Genomic DNA, 26,698 nt, shown 5'->3' with positions numbered 1-26,698 from the left:
AGACTATAAAGTCCAGATCCCGGAACCGCACGGCTGCATTCACGGCCGCGCGACATCTTATCAGAACTTTTTCTTATGACATCTTATTGTCTCATTACTACTTTGGACAAACTTGCAGGCTATCGAATGTAGCCTGCCCACAGGGCAGAGTCTGGCAAACTCCCCGTGGCATACCAAATATGCCAGATACCAGTAACAATGATGGGTCTCATTCTCCTAAATAGCCTTGAATATAATCTCAGGGCTAGGATGAAAGAGACGTTACTGGGGCCTGCTCGAGGAAATCGACGAATAACAGGATGATGAAATGAAAATGAAATGAAATGAAAAGGACAATGAAATCATCTCTCCCCAGTGAGAATGGCTTATATAAAAATTACTGGAAAGAACCAATGTCAGAAGGTTGTCAATGGAAACACCATTTCTATGTTTATGGGAGCCCATCTATGGAAAGCACTATGTGATTTCTCTAAAAAGTAAAAATAGAATGTCCAAGTTACAACTGATTCTATATTTGACCCCTTGAGCACACTGCAAACAAAAACAAAGATAGTCCTCCCGTTGTTTATCAATTTTTGCTAGAGCGGGCACAGCAACGACTCCATTTTGAGATTTGTTGTTACTGTTTTTGGCATATTGAATACGTCATGGGTAGCTTGCCAGGCTTTTCTGTGTGAGAGATACTCTCGGTAGCTTGCTGGGTTCTCCAAGAAGGTGGAGGAATCGAATCCGGCTTGGCTGGGCTGGCTGCGCACAAGGTAAATGTCCTACCACTGTGCTATCAATAAAAATATAAATTTGATAAAATATATGTAAACTTATGTCCACTATGGCATTTAGTATCATGGTCAGGGCATGGGAAAAATTCTAATGCCTAATGAAAGTTTCATGGATAAGAAGTTTTGGTGTATATGCACAATGGGATACTGTGCAGTTACAAGAAAAGTCAAAATATCAGCGTTTTCTGCACCATGAATTGAACTAGGGAATATCAGATTAAGCGAAGTTTGTCAGAGAGTAAGGACCAATTCAGACAATCTCATTAATTGTGGTACAGAGAGAATAAAGCGTCATGATGGACAGAATCCAATGATAATGGCCCCTGCACCCTAACCACACTCTGGGGTTCCCTGAGGAGTCGGGTGGGGGCTTAGATCACTGGGAAGAAGAGACTGAGCACAGGGGCCACAGCAGAGTGTGGGGGTCTGTGAGGATTTGGTGCTGGGAGAAGCACAGGGAGTTTGGAACCCACAAGCATCAACACTCAGACTATTGTCATCATGTTCCCTCAGTGACAATCAAAAAGGTAAGGGGAGAAACCTCTACTTTCTGTGAAGAGGAGTGATCTTCATTGGAAGAAAAATCAACCTCACCTGACCTAGTAGGACGTAACTGTCTCTAGTGGACTCTGAGACAGGAAGAGGAATGAACAAATCTGTAATAGGAAAGTAATGACTAAAATGTCTATAAGTGAAGTATTAAATTTTGTTCTATATTTCAACAAGGGCTGGAGCGATAGCACAGTGGGTAGGGCATTCTACCTGGGTTCGACTCCTCCACCTCTCTCAGAGAGCCCGGCAAGCTACCGAGAGTATCCTGCCCTCCCAGCAAAGCCTGGTAAGCTGCCTGTGAGGTATTCGATATGCCAAAAAGAGTAACAACGAATCTCACAATTGAGACTTTACTGGTGCCTGCTCGAGCCAATCGATGAACAATGGGAAGACAGTGCTACAGTGCTCTCCGAAAGTAGTGAGTGGTCACAAGGTCAACCTAAAGTCAACCTGCAGCAAACTACAGTGATATATTTCAACAAAACAGTGAAGCTGGGCCCCCTTAAAAGCTTCTGCTCCTGCCACCTGCTCCTGGAGCACAGCCCTGGTGTCACAAGAGCAGAGCTCCCCCCATTTGTCACAGGCACCCCTGAAACTCCCCTGTCTCCTCAGCAGGTTTGTGTCTGGGCTCACAGGGACTTGACCTCACTGTGTGTCTTGCACAATAATACATGGCTGTGTTCTCAGGTACTGAGTTGCTCAGTTTTAGGTAAACTTGGTTCTTGGAGGTGTCCCTGGAGATGCTGAGTCGGGACAAAAGACTTGGCTTACAGTATGTGTTTCCACTAGCCCATATCGCACCAAACCAATCCAGCCCCTTTCCTGGGGTCTGGCGGACCCAGTTTACACCATTGCTGGTTATAGAGAATCCAGAGACCAAGCAAGTGAGGGACAGCGTCTGTGAGGGAGTCACCAAGGTTGGTCCTAACTCCTGCAGCTGTACCTGGGACCGGAAACCTGGGGACAGAGACCCACAGTGAATCATGGGCTCAGAGGACCCATCCCCACCTTTGAGCCTCTGTCCAGGGGATACTCACATCCGGGAACTGCCACCAGAAAGGGGAGGAACCACCGCTGATGCACGTTTCTGCCCACGAGATCCATCATCTCAGACACTGTGTCAGGGGAGAGGGAGGTCGAATTGGGGTGAGTGTGAACGTGGTTTTAATCCTGGGTCACGAGTGCAGATTTGCATGGGGGAGCCTCTGTAGAGAAAGGAGGGGACCCGTGGAGGCTGGTGTGTGGGCTCCCTGGGAGGAGGTGTTGACTGTGGCTCAAAGCACTCCGGCCTGTCCCTGGGGCCCTGTCAGAGTTGGGCCTTTTCCTCCCACACAGGAAACATGCTGAGGAGCTCTCAGGAAACAGAATTGCTCTGGGGGAAATGGCAGCTGGGGAGGAGAGTCCCCATGTCTCAGGTCTCTGATAACCAAACCCAGCCCCTCCAGGACCTCTACCCTATTGACAGGCCACTTTGTGTACCTGTGGTGGCTCCTGTTCTCCCACTGTGAATGCAAATCCCGGGGCCCAACAGACCATGTCATTTTCCCTGTGAATTCTGACTTATCCTGGTCCAATCCATGCCATTCATATTTCACAGTTTTTTTCTTAACTCAGCCCAGGTGCTTCATGGAATATGGGCTAAGTTTTTTCACACATTTATTTGTTCAGCTAACTTGGATAAAAATTCATTTTCCTTGAGCAGCTCCACTCTGAAATATTCAAGGCAGTTATTAGAATGGATTTGTTCTTTCTTATTGGTGCTGAGTCTATTTAGGGACAAGGAAGATTCCTTGCCTTGTGACCTTCCTGGTGTGGTTGGCCTGGTCGTCAGGAGCACATCAACCCGCTCTGTCCTGTATGTAACTCAGCACCCAGAAGGTGACCATGATCCTCAGGACCCTGTTATTGTGGTCATCACTGCGTAATCTTAGCCCCATCGGGTGCCTGAAAAGAGGTCATGGAGAGTCCTCCTTAAGCCACAAACTGGAACCTGGTCTTAGTGCTCAGACTCACATTTTACAATGGCACAAGTTTGCTGGCCCTGAGGAGCGGACTGCCCTCTACCCCCCTCCCAAATGCATGGAACCTGGACACAGGCTGTGTCACATACGTATACCCCGTAATTACATGGAGCACCCTAAGGCTGAGTTCAATCGAAGGGGCCAGAAAATATGCTCTAAAATTTGATGTTTAAAAAGCTCAGCATTAAGGATCAAAAGTAATCTACACATACAGCAGGTTCCACAAAATTTGCTAAGACAGACACAGAGACACACAAACACCAACGCAGGCAACGTGAGGATTCAGATGGATGTTGTTGCACCTCACATACCGGTGGCTATAGGATTCATAGTCACTCTCGTGTATAAGCACATGACTCACTCTGTCTGCCCTCAGGTGTCCTGTCCCAGAGCTCCTGGAGAGCCATAACAGTGAATCCTCACAGACCTGACCCACCTGTGCTGTCTCTGTATCTCCATAGTCAGCAGTTTCCAGGAGAGCCGGGACCCCAGACCTCAGGAAGGATGCTAGAGTGCCTGGGGAATATTGGGAATATTTCCTGAAGCTGCTGCAGCAAGACCAACAGGACAGTTTCTTAAATTTAGGAGAGCTTGTTTTCACACACCAATATTAACTGTAGATTAACAATTTTGTTTATATTTTCATCTTATCAAATTAGACATATTTCTTTTCCTTTTCTTGGCTCATGTTGTAGCTGTTTCACCCTTTCAGATGGAGAATAAATAAAATATTCTGGTTTATAATTAGTAATGTTTTAGAAATAGTGCAAGAACCAAATTAGAAAGGAAAGAAATCTAGAATATTCATTCCATATTTTGTCATTGTTAGACACTCCTGGCGTGACAGACACTTTAAAATTTTGTTTTTCACAGCAACTTGGGCAGGATCGATGGAATTGGAGCATCTTTGCACATGATCAATTTCCTCCACAACTAGCCTGATCCCTAAGGATTATAAGGGAGACCAGTACACAGACAGAGTACTCCTAGAGGTGGCCCAACAACTAAAATACACAGAATGTCCATATTTGAATAGTACAATTTTTCATAATGGTTTTGAATCCTTTCGTTTAATTCCAAATTAGCCAGTTGCAATCATCATTGAGAGTGTAATTTCTTTTTTTCTTTTGAGAGTGTAATTTCTAATAGGAAATTTACGTTCAACATTAGTCTATATTATTAATACTGTGCCTTCAAAATTCTTTGAGTTCCCTAAGTGAAGAACTAATGGTGCACTTGCGATTTTAAAGAAGTGACTTTGGAAGATCCCCCAAACAGAAGAGGTGCCCAGTGATGTCACCCTCTGAGGGGAGGGAGGAATATAGATTTTAATCTCCAGGTTTCTCTATCTTGGGAGGGCAGACAGGAAACTAAGATTGATCTACAATGAGAAACTCATTAAGAGTCACAACTGCAATGGTCTCAGTATGGAGCCTCACTGTAAGGAAGACCCTTTAGGCTCTTGGATGTGGTGTATCTGGGGGTGCCGGGAGAGTGGGGGCTCAGGGAGAGCATCGATATTCTGGTTCTTTCCTCTGTCTCACTGTGAAGGGGTCAGTGCTGCAGGTGTCATTGGACAGGGTTTCTGCTGTACAATGGCTGAGGGGTAAAGAAGGAATGAGGAAACTTGAATGTTCATTTAGTGAGTGGATGAGGGACTATAGGTCAGCCCATGCCAGACAGCACAACTCCCAGGTATGGGGTGACCAGGTGTATACTACCTGGGTGCAGGTCAGAGGGTAGAGGTCAGTGAGCACAGACTGTGTGTCTGAGAGCAGAAGGAAGGAGCCAACACACAGCTGAGTGGACACCAGGATTTCTCTTTCTGATAAAGTGACTCCTGAGCATTGCCAGGTGTGATCCAAAAAGCCAAAAAAAAATGATATGGGGGTGGAGTGGAGGAAAGTGGATAGACCCTTGCAGCCTTGGTCAGCCACTTGCAAGGCAAATGCTCTACCCATTTTCCTTTGCTGTAACCCCAGATCATTCATTCTTTTTTTTTTTGGCTCTTTTGGGTCACACCTGGCAATGCTCCGGGGTTACTCCTGGTGGTGCTTGGGGAATCCTATGGGATGCTGGAAATCGAATCCAGGTTGACCACATGCATGGCCAATGCCTTTCCCACTATGCTATCGTTCCAGCCCTGGTCATTCATTCTTGAGGCCCTCTTTGTGCCTCAGACAGGTCGGGGCAGTCCTCCCTCTCTTGCCTTTGCCCTGTCTCAGTGAAGAATGTGGCCGAAGGGCAAGTTTTGCTTCTCGTGGGGTTGATGAAAATTGAGAATTGAGCATTTCAGTAAAGTCAGATGCAGTGTGGAGAGGAGGCGGGAGGACCGTGCTATCTGCCTGGCTCCTCTGTGGGGGATGGTGCTTCTTTCCTCTACCAGGGTCTGGGCCTCAAGGGCCCTCTGGTTCCTATCATCTCTGTCTGCCCCTGCCTTCCCATCCCCCACATTTTCAACTGGGCCATGGGTCATGGCCCCCAGGCCTGCTCACCTGAAGCCAGGTGGGCCCTCGGGTTCTGGGGCGCCTGCTGAGAAAGCCTCTTAAGCTTTTCTGGCCCGGGCTTGGGGGACGCTCCTTTTCTGTTTCTTAGGGAGTCAGCCCAGGCTTGCCCAGGGGCTATTCCAGGCGTGTGCTCCGGCTGTGGAGCTCTGTGGCCCCCTGGTTTAGGAAACCTGCTCTCGAGCAATCACTGACCCAGATTTGCTAGGAGGAGCGGTCGGCCCAGGAAAAGAGGTGGAGGCAAGCCGCAGGTGCTTGCACGCTGCGTCTGGCCCTTCCCACTGGGTCCTGAGGGATGACTGTCGTGCTCCTGACACCCAGAGCTCCTGGCAGCATCCAAGAGCCCTGCGCAGGACTCTGGGGTCTGTGTATGTGTTCCGGCTAGCCCAGGCCCTGGGCTGGGCCCCTTTCAGTGAATCTGGGCTCCTGCTGCAGTAGGACAAAAAAATAAATCTTGGAACCTTGTTTTTGTTCTGTTTAGTTGCTTGATTTTGGTTTGGGGGCCACACTCGGGGTCTTCAGAGACTACTCCCAGCTTGGTTACGTGGAGTCATTCTCTGCAGTGCTGGGGAGGTCATGACATAAGCTTGAAACCAGCGCTGGGCTTCCTGCGTGTGAAGACTGTGCGGTGGTCCTTTGAGCTGTCTCCCTGGCAGTGCAACCCTTTTGCTTCTGGCTACAGCCAGCTGTGTGCAGGGCTGATTCCTGGCTCTGCTCTCTTTGTCGTTGGTTTAGTTTTTTGGGACACACTCGGGAGTGCTGAAGAGTTATTCCTGGCTCTGCACTCAGAAATCACTCCTGGTGGTGTTCAGGGGAAGCCAGCGATCAAACCCCGGATGATCACATGCAAGGCAAATGCCCTACATACTGTACTATCTCTCTGGCACCTTGGGTCACTTTTGGAGGTGCCATGGTACTGGAGGTGGTGCCGGGTATCCAACCTGGGTCAGCTGCATGCAAGGCAAGTGACTTCCCTGTTGTACTCTCTTCCTGGTCCTAGACCCATTATTATTACTATTATTAGCATTATTATTATTGTTATTATTACTACCACTACTACTACTACTACTACTACTACTACTACTACTACTACTCTATTCTTCTGCTCCTCTTGGAGAGCCCAGCAAGTTACCGAGAGTATCTCACCTGCACAGCAAAGTCTGGCAAGTTCCCCATGAAGTATTTGATACACCAAAAACAGTAAGAACAAGTCTCACAATGGAGATGTTACTGGTTCCTGCACGAGCAAATCAGTGAAAAACGGGAGGACAGTGCTACAGTGCTACAGATGAAGTGACTTCTACTAGGAGATGATAAATAATCTCCACAGGGTCATTTAATTTCTACAAGACAATAATGTGCCCTCAGGCCCCAGGGAAGTCATGGTCCCATTAGTAAAATCTACCATCATGAGGGAGCGAGTGAGACAAACTCCTTCCTGCCCACAATGGGGATGGAGGAATCAGTACCACAACCCACAGGACAAGGAGCCCTTGGGGTCATCTGAGAGCTGAGGGGCAGGTCAGGCCTGATCTCTACAGAAACATGATCCATCTGGTCATGACCAATGTCTCCTCAGGGGAGAGTCCTCAGAACCCCTGAAGCTCACCCTGCTTCCTCCTAAAGGTGGTTTGTGTCTGGGACCACAGGGCCTTCCCCTCACTGTGTGTCTCACACAGTGTTACAGCGCCGTGTCCTCCTCCCTCAAGCGGCTCATTTGCAGAGAGAGCGTGTTCTTGCTGTTGTCTCTGGAGATGGTGAATCGGCCCTTCACAGAGTCCGCATAGTATTTATTACCACCATCATAATAAATGACTACAACCCACTCTAGGCCCTTCCCTGGAGCCTGGTGAACCCAATGCATCCCATGTTTGCTAAAGTCGAATCCAGAGGCTGCACAGGAGAGTGTCAGGGACCCCCCCGGGCTGCACCAAGTCTCCCCCAGACTCCACCAGCTGCACCTCACACTGGACCCCTGCGAAAACAAAGACATCCTGGTCAGGAAACTCTCCTCAGACAAAGGATCTGCCTCTTCCATCTCTCCTGTGCTCCATATCTCTGTTGCCCATGAGTTACTTCCTAACACAGCCACCAGGAGAAGCCAGCTCAGCCCACACGCCATGTTGGTTCTGTGTGAGTCAGGATGGAGCCCCTGGATACCCCTGAACTGAAGCTTCTCCTGGAGCTGAGGCTGGGCTGGACTCTTTTCATCATAGCAGGGAGACGCTAATTTGCATATCCTCCTCCTTACATAAAATGTTCTGCTTGAACCTAAAGAGAAAGTGAAGAACTGCAGAGCAAGTGTCAGTTTCTGGGGGTGACTTTTGACCCAGAAAAGATTCTGTCATGCAATTGTTATATGACAACAAATTTAATTTGTGATATTTTGTCCCTATTTTGATGACTATCATGTAAGATTTATAGTCATACTTCTGTTTCATGCATCATTTGTCACAGAAAAGCTTAAATACTTTATACAATATTCTCATAACATATTGTAAGAATTGGTCCTGTTATTATTATTTTTAAATGTAGGAGTATTGTTATTTATTCAGCCATTGATTAGGCTGATTGAATTGAGCATGAACTCTGCCTTACTTTATTTTTCCTTTTTATAAATTTATTTATTGAATCACCATGAGGCAGTTACAAAGCTTTCGGGTCTAAGTTTCGGTCTCACAATGATGAAACATCTGTCCCTTCACCAGTGACCATTTTCCATCACCAAAAAAAAAAAAACAGAATACACCCTATCCCACATTCTCCCCCACCCTGAGGAGGAAAAGATGATTTCCACATTACTGTCTCTATATTTTGATTACAATCAATATTTTGACACCAAGCCCACCATTATTATTTGGGATTTTACCCCAACACTCAGACCTGCCAAAAAAGGCAACCAGAGACAATTTGATTTCCAGTGCTGGTCATGAATAACAATGATGTTGTATGGCTGCAGTAATGGCCACATGATTTTGGAATTCTGAAATTTTAACAATTAAATCTGGAGGGATTTCTGCTAAAATCTGCTGTGTTTTGAGATTTATTCCCGAGTCTCTGGGATTATGGCTGTTAAGCAGATTGATCAGGAGCCAGAGAGGCTGTTCGTGGGCGGCAACCCAGGGTCTCATTGGAACAGGGAGGAAAGTGCTGGTTCCACCCCCTTCCCATGAGACCCCGAGTGTCTCGTCACTGCGGTCCCAAATCTGACTGTCCAATGGCCTCTGGAGGGTGGTGGCCACCAAACTGCCAGGGGGAACAGCCCAAGGCATGAAACCTATTCCCACCTGGGTGGCCTGGTGCCAGTAACCTACTGTGGAGACTGGACACATTTCTGCCAAAAGCTGCTGGGTAACGAGATTTGTTTCTGAGTCTCTGGGATCACGGAAATTAAGGAGCTTGATCAGGAGCCATAGAGGCCATTCATGGGTGCATGACTCAGGGTCTCATTGGTGGGGGGAGGAAAGGGTCAGCTCCACCCCCACCCCATGAGGCCTCGTGTGTTCCATCACTCCAGGCCGAAACCTGACTGTCCAATGGCCTCTGGAGGTTTGGCACCCACTGAGCCACCAAGAGGGAGCAGGTGGAGGGACAACACCTTTTCCCCCCGGGGTTACCAGGTGCCGGTAAACTACTGTGAGGAACAGACATATTTCTCCAAAAGTCGCTGGGTTCAGAGACCTGCCTCTGAGTCTCTGGGATCATGGGCGTTAAGTAGCTCAATCAACAAATCAGCAACCAGAAAGGCCTTGCCTCTAATTATATAGCTGAGCCAGAGATGGTTTATGGGTGTGACTCCCACATGCCTAACTTTTGGCCATTTAATTTCTTAGTAAACTTGGCCCTAAGTTGTTGGGGTCTGGCCAAAGATACTGCAGCTCTTTTGAAGTATCTAGAAGTCCGAAGGCACTATCAGGCTGCTGCTGTACTCGCCTCATACGTACAGATTGACCTGCTAGCAGCACCATACTCCTGAGTTGGTCCGATTATTGAGACAAAAGTAATACACTCAATTACTCCGAGTTATTAATGTGTTGGGAACCCAAAATTAAAACAGAATCAGGAGTAAAGCAGAATGGCCAGATAGCATAGCCCTGGTATCTGGGAAACCTGAGGCAGGATCCTGTGTCTGCTCTGTCTCTGCTGTTTCTCCCTTCAATCTTTGAGGTTGGAGATGTTTGTCCTGATATCGAAGGCTGTCGGATGTGTAAGGCTCTTTTATAGACTAAGACAGGCAGCTGACCTAAGAATGTCGTTTTTCTGATGATTCCTCGTTCTGAGTGAAAACTCTCACTGTGTTGGGCATTAGGAGCTCTCGGTCCATGAGCATGTTAGTCCCCTGACCCTCTACTCCTTCTCTCTTAAGTCTGTCCTTAAAATACTCACAGCATCCCATGGTTTGTTCTTGTTCACCAGAATTGGTGCCCAGTAACAACAGATTAGAGGCAGCAGAGCTGTAATCTTCTTCTTTTGCTCTGGGTGATCAAGGTTTATTCCTTTCACTTCCTATGGTTTCCCATGCCCCCACCTAGAGTCACCCCTGAGTACAAAGCCAGCTGTATACCCAGAGTGGGACACAACAAATCCAAACCAACAGAGACTGAAGCATAACACAGTGGTGGGGCGCTTGTCTTGCACATGGCTGGCCCAGGTTTGAACTCAAGTATCCCATATGCTTCTCCCAGCAATCTCAAGTGTAATTGCTGAGAGCAGAGTCAGGAGTAATCCCTAAGAAACGTCAGGTATATACCCAAAACCAGAAAAAAACTCACAAATAACACCAAACAAAATATTGGCTAGCAGCTGCCAAGAACTTCTTCCCTGTAATGAGAACAATTTGTATTTATTCTGAATTTTGCTCTTACCTGGAGGATGTTGGAGACTAGTGTGCATGGAGATGCATGGGGTGTGACACTTCATATCAGCCAACTCCACGTCTCCTTCTTACCACGTCAATATTTGATTAGCAATAAAAACCACAAGAGGTCATGCCATACACACAATACTGACTTATACTTCATTAATGTTTCATGAGCGCTGTCATATATGGGCACCTGTGCTGAGATCATCACACCCAAAACAGTGGATGAACCCCTCACCCCAGTGTTTCCCCTTGGCCCATGGTATTCCTTCCCCTATGTCTCATCCCTCCCTCATGCTCTCTGCAATGCTTCCTGTTTTTGTAAGTGTATGTAGGTTGTGATGATTGAGACTCACTCTCAATAGCCTTCCATTCTAGGGATATGTTATGGGTTTTTATTCCTGACTAAAGAGGTCTTAGATTACTCTCAGTCCTGGACCTTTAGAACAGGTAAAACAAGCTTTCTAAAAGGAGGGAGAAAAATGAGAAAAAGCTGTTCTACATCTTACATGAATATCAAAGAGAAAGCTATATAAAAAATAACAAACAGGAAAGTTTGTTCTGATTCATACTCACCCTGCAAGGCACTGGAGTCCTGGGGGTCTGGTGGGGTGAGTGTCGGGGACAGGGAGGACAGATCACAGGGAGTGATTGGGAGTGTGAGGGTGTCACTGAAAGTGGAGCTGCTCTGGGAGCGATGGGGAAGGGTCCTAGGAAAGACACTGGAACTGGGCATAGATGGGAATGGGGGGGGGTGATGGGGGCTGAGTGCCTCTGTGCTGTGACAGAATATTGGCCTGGCCCATGTGGGGTTCTAGCACATGGTGACCTTCTTTGCCCCTGGTGGAGCTGAGGCCTTTTCTGGGGTGGCTCCATAGTGCCCTCTGGCAGTCGGCCATGCCCCTGAAACCCCTCCTGTGGTCTGAGTCCCCCAATTTCAAATATGAATAGAAGAAGTCTGTCCTGAGAACCCAGGGGAAAAGGAAATCTGAGCACTTGGAAATGAGTCCAGCCTGATTCACACTAGTTTCTCCAGGGAGGTGTGTTCAGAGACAGCCCGTGGAGAAGGGAATCCTTCCCACCCCCACGTCGAGGTCACTCATGCCAGAGTCACATCACAGCTCACAGAGGCCTTAGAGTAAATCTGGGTTACAAAGAAAGGGCTGGAGAGGGGAAGTCCTGCAAAGGGAGAGTAAACGGTCACAGTACAAAGACAGAAATGCTAAGGAAGAAAAAAAGAATTGTGGAAGTCAATATCACTTTCAGTAGATTCTCTGCGTGTTTGATTCATAGGCCAGTAGAATTTGCAAGGGCCAGTAAGGATCAATATTCTTTAATATAGGCTGGGTATTTGACATCTTGTGAAAATTTGAATGATAAATATCTGTAACAGAAATATAGCTTCTTGCAGTGTCTTTGAATTCAGTGACTTTGAATATTTATCTGAACACTTTTTTTTCTCAAGGAAATAGATTTTTTTCTTTAAAGTGTGTCATATCCAGGTCAATCAGGTTCCAAAAGGACTAAAATAAGATGCAGGAGGAATAAACTGTTATTCCTACCTCCTTCTGTGCACCTCAGCTCATCTGCCCCCTATCTGGGGGACATACCATGGGGGTTCTGGGTCTCAGGGTGCAGAATGAGAAGGAATTGATCCCCTGATTTCCTGGTTCCCGGCACACACATGGAAAAGCACGTGAATAATTAATCATCATTGCGCATGTTGTTCAGATGATATTTTTGTTGGCAATCAATAAGCATTCTAGCTAGAGGATCAGTGTTTTAATTTGATCCAGTTCAGCTGTGACGCCCACAGCATCTTCCTGACCTTAGACACCAGTGAGTGACAGGGACCCTTCCTGAAGGCCCTGCAGGTGAGTGTCCAGGAGTGAGCTGAGGGGTATGGGCTGGAACTCGCCCCCAGTCCTCTTGCAGCCCCTCCCATAGCCCTGCACAGAGGGACACAGCAGAGTGAGGAAGAAGAGGAGGCTCAGGGGTCACAGTTGGTATTTCAGGTGACCAGGCACCCTGACAGGAAACTCGACTGAGCTCATCTCTGGGTGTCCCTGAGCACGGGAGTGAGACTCTCCGAGGAGCAGACAGGAGGGAAGTGCGTGGGGTCACTGTGCAGAGGGTCAGAGATCTTCACCTCCATATGGCGGAAACAGGGGGAAGTGTGAGATTCTACAGGAAGTTGGTACAGAGATCCTTGTGGGAGATTTGAGAATGGGCCTGTCCTGAGAGTGAGCGATTACAAGGCAGGCATCCCTGTGTGACCCCGTTGTCACTCTGAGCCCAGTGTGGGTTAGTTGCTGTGCTATTAGGATTCCCTTTGTGGGCCTGACCCACTCCTGGTCCCTGTGCCACTCGCAGTCCTGAGCGCCCTCTGGTGGCCCTGGAGAGTCCTGTAGCCCAGCCAGTCTCAGCAGGTTTGTGTCTGGGCTCCCCCTGGCTTCCCCTCACTGTGTGTGTCTCTTGCACAGTAATACATAGCTGTGTCCTCGGGGGTCTTCAGCTGCAGGGAGAACTGGTTCTTGTTCGCGTCTTTGGTGATGGAGACGCGGCTCTTGAGGGACGGGCTGTAGTAGGTGCTTCCTTCCCAACATATAATCCCCAACCAGAGCAGGCCCTTCCCTGGGGCCTGGCGGATCCAGTTCCAGCAGTAACCATTGGTTGTGATGGAGAATCCGGAGACAGCGCAGGTGAGCGAGAGGGTCTGGGAGGGGGCAACCAGGCCTGGGCCCGACTCCTGCAGGGTCAGAGCAGACACAGCACCTGGGGACAAGGGGAATCAGTCACTGTCAGTCCATGCAGTCACTCCCTTCCCTAGACCCTATTACATCTGGGACACTCACCCAGGGGGGCTGTCACCAGGCAGAAGAGAAGACCCCACAGAATCATCTTTTTCTCGAACACAGCTCTTCCTTCCCCAGAGACTCAGCCCTGAGTGAGGAGACAGCTGTGAGCTCCACAGCCCAGAGAGCATTTGACCTGGAGCCTGAGAGGGATTTGCATGAGGCGACCCAGTGTGTTATAAGGGGCAACTTTCAGACCTTGGACCTCCTTGTCCCACTGGAGCGCTGAACTCACACACCCTGTCTGGTGGATTGAGCACTTGCCAATGAAGCACATTGAAACAGGTCACAGAAGGCTCCTCACTTAATTTAATAATCTGTCTTAAATTAAGTTAAGTTAAAATAAGCACAATCATTTCAATTTCAAGTTGCTAATAAAAATTGTTTGCATTGTTTATTTTTAAAAAGCTTTGTAATATAGGCACCATTTAGAAAGCTCATAACTATGATCATCCTTAAATTTGTTTCATATATGTCTCTCTCTAAAATAATATCCAAAAAACTGCACTTCCCAGTTCTCATTTTTTCCGTAAAGAAATTATGACATAGTTGTATCTGATAACTGTTTACAAATTATATAGTTAATAGAAAATTTCAGTTTGAGTTTATTTTTATTTTATTTTTTATTGGGGGGGCACACTCAGTGATGTTTGGTGTGCTCTGCACTGAAGAATTACTCCGGGCAATGACTGTTTCATTCATTCTGGGCAACCCAGCGTGAGACTGGGTGAGGCCCCTTCAGCCCCAACTGAGGCAACCCCAGCAGTCGAAAACCTCCAGATCTCAACTGCCGCCATGCACAAGGTGGCACATGCTTGGAAGGGCCTCACTCAAGAGCCAAACTATCCCTGGACATGTCACACTTTACCCCACCAATATATGACGAGTAGCACACCTCATTTTATGGGGTTTAAAGTAGAAGGCAACCAATCTTGGTGTTATATATATTTATACATACATATACATATATATACGTTTATATACATATATATATATGCAGACAAGACTCAACCTTTAACAACATGTTACTAATCTCTTATATAAGGGAATAATGGCTCCTGGACGAAATGCAGCAATATTCATACACTTTCTTCTAAGAAACATTTTTGGTCTCGTTTTCAGTTGGATTATTCAAAACAAGGAATACAAAATAAATTATTATTGTTCCACTTTGAGGGCAGGGTTTGGGATTTGATATGGAAATATGGTAGTGGGAAGGTGTAGTGGTGGTGGGATTGGTGTTAGAATATTAAATGTAACTAAATATTGTGAACAACTTTAAAAAATAAAATAAAATTTTTAAAAAAGAATTTCTTCTGGCAGTGCTCGGGTGGGCCATATGGGATGCTGGGAATACCCCCACTGGCGAGGGCAAGAAAAGAAAATTATGAATTCTACTATCACTCTGAATCTCTGATTTTTGAATTTTATATATATATATATATATATATATATATCATGCATTCTCATGGGGCAGGCATTAGTTATAGGCTACATTTAAACTATTCCAAATGCTTCTTTTAAAGTTTTCATGGAATATGTAGATTTTCTAACTTTCAAAAATTTTTCCACCATTGCCCTTTCTCAAAGTGGAGAGGAACAGGTCAGTGTCACACTGGGGGTTTCTCTGCCTTCCATCTCACCCACAATGCCCAGGGGATATTACGCCAACTCTAGGGGCTTCTCCACTGAAGTCACTCTGCTTCTGTCCATATCTGCCCATCTTTTATCTCTATCAGAGCTTGCGTGTCCCTGCTCAGGGGTCCTGCTGTTCCCACCCTGTCACCCTCCAGCAGGGCCACAGTTGGTTCTGTTGCTCCATCAGGTGCCTCCAGCAGTGGGTAACATTCAATGACACTTAAAGGGAACGAGTGTCCCGGGAGGAGTGGATTTCTGGAGATGACTGAAGGGCGTCTGACAGACCCTTTCCCCAAATCCCCTTGTCACTGCAGACCCTGGCAAGAGCTCAGTCTGAACTGACATGTTCATACTCGGTCACTTATGAAAACTGTCTTCTCTCTCTCTCCCTGTCTCTCTCTGTCTCTCTTAGTATCTCTCCCTCTGTCTCTCTCTCCTTTCTTACTTTAAGCACTGTGATTTAGAAAGTTCTTCACAATACAGTTGTTTCAGGTTTTCACCATGCCAACGACAGTCCCACCTCCCATGTGCTCTTCCCTCCACGTATGTCCCCCGTTCCCCCTCTCCCCCCAAGCCGGCACTGGGAAATGAGCCCAGCCTGATTCACACGGGTTTCCACAGGGAGGTGTTCTCAGACACAGCCCATGGAGAACGGAATCCTTCCTGCCCCCACGTGGGGGTTACTCATGCCTGATCACATCACAGCTCACAGAGACCTTAGAGTAAGTCTGGGTTACAAGAAAGGGCCGGAGAGGGGAAGTCCTGCAAAGGGAGAGCTAAGGGTTACAGTACAGATAGAAATACTAAGAAAGAAACGATTAACATGTAAAAATCAATGTCACTCTCAATAGAATACTATGGGTGTTTGATTCATAGGCCAGTAGAATTTCCAAGTTCCACTAAGGATCAATATCCTTGAATATATGTATTTGACATCTTGTGAAAATTTGAATGATAAATATCTGTGAACAGAAATACAACTTCTTGCAGTGTCTTTGAATTCAGTGACTTTGAATATTTATCTGAACACTTTTTTCTCAAGGAAATAGATTTTTTTCTTTAAAGTGTGTCATATCCAGGCCAATCAGGTTCCAAATGGACTAAAATCAGAAGCAGGAGGAATGAACCGTTCTTCCTGCCTCCTTCTGTGCACCTCAGCTCATCCTCCCCCCTGTCTGGAGGACACACCATGGGGACCCTGGATCTCAGGGTGCAGAATGAGAAGGAATTGATCGCCTTATTTCCTGGTTCCCGGCACACACAGGGCACAACATTAGAATAATTAATCATCATTGCGCATGTTGTTCAGATGATATTTTTGTTGGCAATCAATGAGCATTCTAGCTAGAGGATCAGTGTTTTAATTTAATCCAGTTCAGGTGTGATGCCCACAGCATCTTCCTGACCTTAGACACTAGTGAGTGACATGGACCCTTCCTGAAGGCCCTGCAGGTGAGTGCCCAGGAGTGAGCTTAGGGGTATGGGCTGGAGCTTTCCCCCGAGTCCTCCTGAAACCCCTCCATTAGCCCTGCACAGAGGGACACAGCAGAGTGAGGAAGACGAGGAGGCTCAGGGGTCACAGGTGGTTCTTCAGGTGACCAGGCACCGCCTGACAGGAGACTTGGCTGAGCCCATCTCTGGGCGACCCTGAGCACCGGAGTGAGACACTCCGGGGAGCAGACAAGAGGGGATTGTGTGGGGTCACTGCCGAAGGGAGAGTCAGAGACCTTCACCCCCATTATGTCTGGGTGGAAACAGTGGGTGCATGAAGTGTGAGATCCTGGAGGAAATTGATATAAAGATCCTTGCGGGAGATTTGAGAATGGGCCTGTCCTGAGAGTGAGTGATGGCAGGACACGGACCCTTGTATGACCTTGTGGCCTCTTTGAGTACAGTGTGGGTTAGTTACTGTGCTGTTAGGATTACCTTTGTGGGCCAGTTACTGACCCCACCTGGTCCCTGTGCCCCCTCAGTCCTGAGCGCCCTCTGGTGGCCCTGGAGAGCCCTGCAGCCTATACTGTTTCAGCAGGTTTGTGTCTGGGCTCCCCCCCCCCCCCCCCCGACTTCCCCTCACTGTGTCTCTTGCACAATAATACATGGCTGTGTCCTCTGGGGGTCGCTGAGCTCAGCTGCAGGGAGAACTGGTTCTTGTTCGTGTCTTTGGTGATGGAGACGGGATTCTTGAAGGTGGGGTCGTAGTTGATGCCTCTTGCATAACAGATGCTCACCAACCAGAGCAGGCCCTTTCCAGGGGGCTGGCGGATCCAGTGCTAACAGTAACCTCTGGTTGGAATGGAGAATCTGGAGACAACACAGGTGAGGGAAAGGGCCTGGGAGGAGGTCACCATTCCTGGGCCCAACTCCTATAGGGTCAGAGCAGACACAGCACCTGGGGACAAGGAGAATCAGTCACTGTTAGTCCCTGCAGTCATTCCCTCCCCTAGACCCTGTCACATCTGGGACACTCACCCAGGCGGGCTGTCACCAGACAGAGGAAAAGACCCCACAGAATCATCTTCTTCTTGAACACAGCTCTGCCTTCCCCAGAGACTCAGTCTTGAGTGGGGAGACAGCTGTGAGCTCCACAGCCCAGAGAACTTTTGACCCCAGAACCTGAGAGGATTTTCATGAGGTGACCCAGTCTGTTATAAGGGGAAACTTTCTTACCTTGGATTTCCTTGTCCCATTGGGTGCTGAACTCACCCACCCTGTCTGGTGGATTGAGCACTGGTCAATGGGGCACATTAAAACAGGTCATAGGAGGGTCATGCCTTACTCGTCTTCATAATCATAGAAGATGAACGGATGAAAATTCCCTAAATTAGTTCACATTTTCTCTTTTCTATCTCTCAGCAACTCTAAAATTAAACTTTGTTTCCCTTATTTAAACACCGAGATTTGCAAGTTGTTCCTAATGCAGTTTTTAATATTTATATTAATTAATATTAATAATAATGGGTTTTTAATATTCCAACACCAATCCCCTCTCCTAATGACCTTCTTTCCTCAGTGTCCCCATTTCCCAACCAACCCCAGAAGTCTGCCCTTTCAGCAGGCACATAATGATTTATTGTATGTTACTGTTACTGGAGCGATAGCACAGCGGTAGGGCATTTGCCTTGCACGCAGCCAACCCGAGTTTGATTTCTCCGCCTCTCTCGGAGACCCCGGCAAGCTGCCGAGAGTATCTCGCCCGCGCGGCAGAGCCTGACAAGCCACCCATGATGTATTCGACATGCCAAACACAGTAACAACAAAAATCTCCAGTGGAGACGTTACTGGGCCAGCTCGAGCAAATCGATGAACAACAGGAGGGCCTTTACCTTTACCTTATTACAATAAAAAGATTAAATTAATTATCAAATCACTTCTAGTAAAAGAACATTTGTGAAATTGTTTTATCTCACCTCAGGGTTGTGGAACCTTTGCCTGAGAATTTACTAAGTTGTTGGTCACTGGTTGAGCCTTCTATATTACTGTTTTATTGTTGAGTTTAGTTGGCTTCTATGTTACTTACTCATCTTGTTTAGTGGCTCCAACTGGAACTTCAGTTCTGAGGAATGAGGAGGTGTCATTCAGTCCAGAAAGTTTAGGATCTATCGACTGGAAATGAGTCTGAGGAGACTCTCAGTGAAGTCCTGAAGTTAGGCCTTGGGCAGTAGGTGTGGTGGGTCAGTGGGGGGTGGGTAGAGCTACTGGGCCTTCAGCGGAGAGGAGACAGGGCCCTTGTAGAGCGCCCTCTAGTGCTCAGCCGGGGTCGGTGTGTTTGTGAATTCCAGCTGCTGGGCTGCAGGTCTGGTGGGTGAGTGGGCATGAGACAGCTGTGGGGGTGGGCGCGGCTGCCTAATACTCATGTCTAAGATGTTATTAAAACTCTCATCCTGTCTGAGAATCCAAGACAAACCCAAAGGACAGACGTGTTCATCTCAGCCCCCACTGTTTTCTAGGACAGAACTACGGCAGCTTCTGAGGAGCCATGAGACAAAGTGTATGGAGGGGTCAAACCCTGACTATAGGATTGATGGTTTACGGTTGGGGCTGGCCGGGCTTTGTCTTGAAAGAGACCACTGGTATAGATTATATTTCAACCAATTCCAACACATATTTCAAAATCTTTCTTCAGTCTCTACTTTTTTTTTAATCTTCTTAATCACATAACTTTGACTGCAGTGTTTTTTTGTTCATGTCCTTTCATTCTGTATTTTTTGTTTCCCCGAATTATCTCATTATTAAGGAGACAGTATCCCGCTGGATGCCTGGAAGTGTGGAGTTCTCCCTGGCACAGCCCCTTGACCACTAGAGGATATTGGACCTATAGAGAGTTCCCAAAGCCCCATCTTCTCGGACAGTTCTAAGAATAACGTAGATGAATTGGCCTTGATTTGCTGGTGATCAATGGCTCCAGACTTGGGAAAGAGACATCTCTAGTGTCAGAAATACTTCAACCTTGCTTCTGCCACAGAGCATCAAGGCCAGTGCTCCAGCAGCTTCTTCCAGTCATAACAATCCTCTGCTTCTCTCTGCCACCTGATCCTTAGTTCACACAGGCATCCTCCCTCAGGCTCTATGGACCATTGCTCACCTAATAAACTGTCGTATGACTAAGAGTCTATGCCCCACGTGGGCAAGCTATGTCTCAGTCATGCTGCACTCATAAACCTTTGAGCACCTACTTCCCAAGACAGACGGACCATCTCCTTGTTCTCAGAGTCCCTGTGGTTATGATATAACTACATGCAGGGACACGGGAGTCCAAGCATTTGATCAATGTCTTCTGCAAGGGGGACGTTTCCCTAGTCCCACAGAGACTTCAAACTTCATGATGCAACCTCATCAGGGAAGATAGGGCATGGATCGGACTATCTGGGATTTTTGAACGCAACACCTTTGAGAGGAGAGGATTTTCCTGAGACTCTAGAAGGGCAGAAAAAATGCCCCCAGTCTCAGCCAAAACATTTCCTTTTTCCTGTCATTTAGAATGTGACCTAAGGGTCCCCTGTAGAGATGTTGAACACAGGAGCCTGTGTGCCTTGGGCTTCCACAAAACAGGAAACTGAAAGTCTCCTCCAGGGACTGAGTGAGGGGAACTGAGGTTCCTGTTTGTCCCAGGACACAGAAAGATGGTTAAACGTTGGTCAAGCTAGGAGACTCCCCCACACTTCTGCTCACAAGGGAGCACTTCCTGTCCCAGTGCCTTGTCTGTGTGCAGGTGGAACAACCATTCTGAGATCCTGGAACTTGATGCAGGCCTGAGAGATTGAAACAGGTTTAAGTTTTGGAGTTTAGGTAATTGGATGTTGTGAGGATTTGGAGATTGAAGTCAGCGTTAAAGTCCCTTTCCCCAAAACTCAACTGTGTGGATCAGTTCTCCTATTGGGCTGCTCTTAGTTGTTGTTGCTACCTTGCTGTGTATCCTTTAAGCCCATATTATGAGACAGATGATGCTTTATCTCTCCCTTTTCTGCAGACTGGTTCACTCAGCATGATATACTCTATTTTTTTTTCTATGTTTCAGAAAGTCGAGTGATTTTCAACTCAGTAAGCACAGTAAGGCCCACAGAAGGTAGACAGGATTAGGACTCTGTCCAGGTGTTTCTCATGTATGTAAATTTATGAGTAAAATGTCTTCAGAACAATGCCCCAGACTTTCTGGATTCAGTTGGAAGTGTGTAGCACTAGGAGAGTTGTAAAAAATCTCCAAGGGCGGCCAGGGGATGGCCCTGACGGCTCTTCCCCTGGCCGCCCAGGATTCTGGGGGCACGAGCCACTCTCCCAGTCCAGGTCATGGGGCAGACAGTGGATGAAGCGAGGGCCAAACTGGTTGATTGATTAGATGCTGTTTATTCCATTCTCATCCCCATTTACTCCTGTATCTCTCGCTCCATCTCTCCCGGGCCCCAATCTGGAACCCCCTTTCCTTCTCGCTCTGCTCTGGCTCTGATCCTGCAGCCCACTCTTACAGTCTAGTTAAATTCCAAAACCATGCATGGCTGTACTTCCACATAGGTGTGGTCACACAAAATAGGGTTAAACTTCTCTCCCTCAGGGGATGCTGCTTCTAGGACAGGGTCTCTTTAAGCAGGAATCCTATGGGTGTGTTTCTTCTCTCGATGTCCAACAAACATATAAGCATTCATAATATTAATCGTTTTATATGGACACAGTGAAAGATGCATTAAGCTTATAGAATTGCTCTCCTGGGATCATCCCGATCTCAGACTACAGTGCTCAGACCATATTAGTCTTTCTTATTCCTAGCAGGGTCCTAGTCTCATCATTACTTTTGGATCATGACAGCATTTGTCCATGATTAAACTCTTAACTTATAGTTAAGAATTACGGCACTGGGGCTGGAGCAATAGCACAGCGGGTATGGTGTTTGCCTTGCACACGGCCGACCCGGGTTCGATTCTCATCATCCCATATGATCCTCCAAGCACCTCCAGGAGTGATTACTGAGTGCAGAGCCAGGAGTAACCCCTGAGCATGGGCTGGGTATGACCCAAAAAGTAAAATAATAATAATAATAATAATAATAATAATAATAAAGACATATGGCACTTTGGCCAAGCCCATCTCGATACCAAGTTAGCACATAGCTTACTGCTTGCCCAAGTTCGATCCAGTTCCTTGTTGGGACCCTGTTTTGGGGGCCGTTAGGAAGAGAGGGTAACTGAGGCTTAAGTTGAGAAAGCAGATGCCCAGGAATGAATAATATTCGAAGCCAATTAAATCCCATGTTCCAAAAGCATCATATTAATTGTCTTTTTGTGTCTATAAAAAAGGACATTGCTTTAAAGTAAACTCTTCAAAAGACATAAGGAGGGGAGAAAGGCATTATTAACTTAAATAACAAGTTCAGTGTCCTACGAATTAATAGAGTCTGATTAGGGAGAAAAGATGATTAACTGGTTGGGAATAGAGCATAGAGAAGTGATTACAGATAAACAAAGGAATGGGAGTGACTTGTGAGCACTATGATGGGTGTGACCCGATAAGTCTAAGCACCTTGTGGCAAGAGAGAAAGGACAAAGCAATGTTATCCTACAGAGAGTGGTTGGTGATTTGAGAATGTGGCATTCCCAGTGCCACTTGAAGTTGTCACTACACACAGAGGACAGTGGGGAGACTGAAAACAGTCTGACACTCCAGAACTGTAGGTGGCAGTTCAGTCACCAAGAAGCCCCATCTAGGCAGACGCCTGAAGGGTACTTAATCACTTAATCACTTAACTTCACTTTAGTCCTCGATTTGCTCGAGCAGGCGCCAGTAACGTCTCCATTTGTCCCTGTCGCGTGCAAGTGTAGTCCAATGGCATCTGTTCACTCCTGGAACATGAAGAGCCTCAAACCGATTGTTCATGATCTTGACGAAGAAGTCTGACCATCTGGTAGGTGGGCGGCCACGCGGTCTTTTGACATCCCGTGGAATCCAGTCGGTAACAGCTCTAGTCCAGTGGTCGTCTTTAAATCTCATTACGTAGCCAGCCCATCTGATTTTCGACACCTTGGCAAATGAGACAGCGTCCCTGATTCTTGATCGTCGACGGATGTCAGAACTCCGGATTCTTTCTCTCATTTGAGTGAAATGTGATATTCCGAGCATAGCGCTTTCTATTCTTCTTTGGGAGACCTGAATAGCGTTCTCATCCTGTTTGCGTAGGGCCCAGGTCTCTGAGGCATATGTTAAAGCAGGAAGAACAGTGGAATCAAAGAGATGTGCCCGGAGTCGGAGGTTCTTCGTCCTCTTAGCTATTAGTTTGACGTTCTTGAAGGCGTTCCAAGCCGCTGTCTTCCTCCTGCGCAGCTCGGGTGCCAGGTCATTTGTCATGTTGACCTCTCGACCTAGGTACACATAGCTGTTGCATTCGGAGATGGTCGTTCCGTTGACAGCGAATGGGCCATCAGGAAAGAGGCTGTTCCTCACAAACACTGTCTTCGTAAGATTCAGCTGTAGTCATACCTTTCCACACTCACGGTCAAAGTCGACCAGCATTTGTGCCGCTTGGCTGATGTTTGGTGTTATGAAAACAATGTCATCAGCAAAGCGGAGGTGGTGTAGTTGCCGACCATCTATCTTCACTTCCATTCCTTCCCATTCCAGTCGTCGTATGATGTTCTCGAGGGTAGCACTGAAGAGTTTCGGTGAAATGGTATCACCCTGCCGCACCCCTCTCTTGACGTCAACGAACACTTCTTTGTAGAATGGTGAGATCCTGGTAGTGAATCCGCAATACTGCTCATGGAGGATCCTGATGTATTGGGCTTGAATGCCCTGATTGGCTAGGGCTTCAATGACTGCTTCCATCTCAACAGAATCAAAGGCCTTCTTTAAATCAATGAACGTTAAACAGAGCGGCATCTTGAACTCCCGAGAAACCTCAATGAGCTTGGTTATCGTGTGGATATGGTCGATGTTGCTGAATCCTTTGCGGAACCCGGCTTGCTCGCATGGTTGTCCTTCATCTAGTGTTCTGCCAATCCTATTTAGGATGACTCGAGTGAACAACTTATAGATGACAGACAATAGGCAGATCGGGCAATATTTGCCAATGTAATGGATGTCTCCCTTCTTGAACAGTAGTACGGTCCTGCTGGTTTTCCATTGGGACAGAACCTTGCATTCAAACAGGTAGCAAGTGAAGAGCCGAGCCAGTGTATTGATGAGCACTGACGGCAGGTTCTTCAAGTGTTCAGGTCTGACCTTGTCTGGGCCGGGTGCTGTTTGTTTCTTTACCGACGAAATGGCGTGTCGGATTTTGGAAGGGAGAACGTTGGGAACGACATATCCATCCTGTGGAATTTGGTATGTCAGCAAGTGGACATGGCTATCGAAGAGATTTGAGTAGAAGTCATGGATAATCTTCTCCATTGCCGTTCTGGAGAATGTGATGGATCCATCAGGACGTCGGAGGGCAGTCATCTTGGTCTTGTAGTTGGTGAAGGACAGGCGGGAGTTACAAATACTTTTCCCGGCTCTGCTGCATCTACCAGTACTTCTGCTATTCTCTCTCTGAGGTCTTCCTTGATCGCATCTCTGCACTGCTTTGCGAGCTCGGATGTTAGCTTGCGGTTGCCTGAGGCATGCGCCGAAACACGCTGGCGAATTAGCTCAAGAGTTTTTGAAGATAGGCGATTTTTTGTGGCTATCTCTCTCTTGTCGTTCCTTGCACATTCATGGAGGTGCTGAACCAGTTGATCGTATTCCTCGTCAATGTTGTCAACAATGGCATCTTCCCATGTTGCCGCAATAGTACCAAAGAGTTCCCAGTTGGTGGTCATTCTGGAAGTTCTCTTTTTGAACTTTGCAGCCCTTTCTCCCCGCTCTGTGAAGTAGAATTTTGCACGAAGGAGACGGTGGTCCGATCCCGTTCGAAATTTTGGGACAACAGCGACATCAGTCAAGCAAAACCATTGATTGAATCTGATGTGGTCTATTTTATTGTGGAATCGTCCACCGGCAGACTCCCATGTCCATCGTTTAGATTCTGCCTTCTGGAACTGTGAGTTACCATGAATGGTCTTGGTCGACATGATGAACTCAGACAGTCTCTCACCCTGTTCGTTCCATTCTAGGCCATGGGTCCTGATGTGAAGTTCTTCAGCTGATCTTCTTGGTACTATCTTGGCATTAAAATCACCCACAATGATCTTGTAGAAGGTGTGGTCTTCTTTATAGAACTTCTCTAGCTCCATGTAGAACTTCTCGATTTCTCTTTCATGATAGTGAGATGTTGGTGCGTAGACAACGAAGATAGAAACTGCAGGCAGTGAGCCACGTCTATTCAAATGTAAACGTCCGATTCTGGTTGTTAGGCATTCGAATGAATCAATGCTCTTGGCCAAGTTTGTGTTGACAAGGACACCGAAGCCTCCAACAACTCTTTTATCGCATGTTCTGAGGAACAATTCTTCTCCAGTGTCGAAAACGGCATGGTGAGATTCGTGCCTTCTTGTCTCGGGCAGACCAATGATGTCGTACTTGATCATTTGCGCTTGTACCATCAGGTCCTCGATGGATGCCTCTGATGCTAGCGTACGTGCATTGAAAGTACAGACGATCATTTTTGTCTTCCTTCATTCTGGCAGCCTAGGTCGGCCTTGAGATTTTGTCGGCCTCTCCTTTCTCATCCTTCTCAGTGCTGCCATGTCAGTGAAGCCTTCAGGGCCAGGTGAATGAGACCAGTTTTAGTTACTGGTTTTGGCATATCGAATACACAACGGATAGTTTGCCAGGCTCTTCCGTGTGGGCAGAATACTCTCGGTAGCTTGCAGTCTTTCCGAGAGGGATAGAGGCTTTTGGGGCGGCCTCTAATCACCCTTGTAGGTGTTACCATATTTGAACCCTATCAAATACGGTACGGCAATTCCGGAAGATGGGTATTTAGTGTCTTATGATGTGTCACGTGGCCGCAAAGCAGCCGCGCGGGTCCAGAAAGCGTCCTGGAGTGTGGCGACGGCTGGGTAGTGGAAGTAGTGTCAATAGTGGAAGTCTGCCAGTGGGGTATTTATCTGGGTAGGATGGGTCTCCTGTGCGCAATTCGATCCCTGGGTGGTTGATGGAAGCAGACAGTGCAGGGTAGTGTGGGGCTCCTGATTAGAATCCCTTTGTCACCTGTGGTTGGTGGGAGCAAGCAGAGAAGCTCTGTCCCTGGGTCCGCCGAGCCTGGAGTCCAAGGTCTCAGAGAGTTCCGCTTATCTTGTTTTGTGGGTCTTCAGTTGTGCGTGAATCTTGGCCGGAGCTGCCACGCGGGTCCGGAAAGCGTCCTGGAGTGTGGCGACGGCTGGGTAGTGGAAGTAGTGTCTGAAGGGTACATTGAGAACAATCCTCGAGGTCTGATTTCTGGACTGCCCTGTCCCCAAAATATTTCTGCTCCTTTCTGCTCTACCACACTGACAATCCAGGCTGGCCCTGAGGTCGGGCCTCTGCTTCTGTGCTCTGCATTGACCTCGGTCGGAACTTTCGCCCATATTGTGCTCTTTGTGACTTAAGGAATTGAAGGTTATCCTAATTTGTATGTGTTCAATGTTCTTCTAGGAGAGGGAATGAAAATACTCTTATATCAGATATGAGCATTTTTTCTGTCATGGGAAGGGTTTGCTCATTTTTTGTATTGGCCATTTTGATAAATTTGTAACAGTTTTTTTAAGTACAGGTATGAATTTTGGATTCTGCATCAGAAGTCAAGGTCATAATCCAATTATGGAAACACGTATATTCCCAGTAATACTATGGTCTACATGAATCATAGCCCCTCACGTTGTCAAGCTTTGTGAGGCTTCCCCGTGGACACTGATAGGAGATATACATACATATACATACATATGTATATTTCTGTTTTCTACTCATATAGTCTATACATTTGTGCATGAATATATGATCATGTATATCATGTTCTCGATATCAAGTGAGAGAAATTTATGCATTGTGATTATTTTTTCCCATATTGCAAGGCATGCACAAAATTAATGCCGCACTCAATCACTGT

At 47.0% G+C, this 26,698-nt stretch overlaps 1 gene segment (V, D, J or C); it reads right to left on the bottom strand.

The window, feature by feature from the left end:
- LOC130016777 (immunoglobulin heavy variable 4-30-4-like) overlaps window positions 1-13,654 on the bottom strand; it is a 32,317-nt gene extending 18,663 nt beyond the window's left edge. Inside the window, 1 exon segment of the V gene segment in view lies at window positions 13,573-13,654. Coding sequence covers window positions 13,573-13,618 — 46 coding nt within the window.
- Between the last annotated feature and the right edge of the window lie 13,044 nt (window positions 13,655-26,698).

The sequence above is a fragment of the Sorex fumeus genome, unplaced genomic scaffold, assembly GCF_029834395.1.
Source record: "Sorex fumeus unplaced genomic scaffold, SorFum_2.1 ptg000167l, whole genome shotgun sequence".
NCBI classification, from domain to species: Eukaryota; Metazoa; Chordata; class Mammalia; order Eulipotyphla; family Soricidae; genus Sorex; species Sorex fumeus.
The sequence above is the reverse complement of the archived record's forward strand: the minus strand, read 5'-3'. Positions and strand labels throughout refer to the sequence as shown.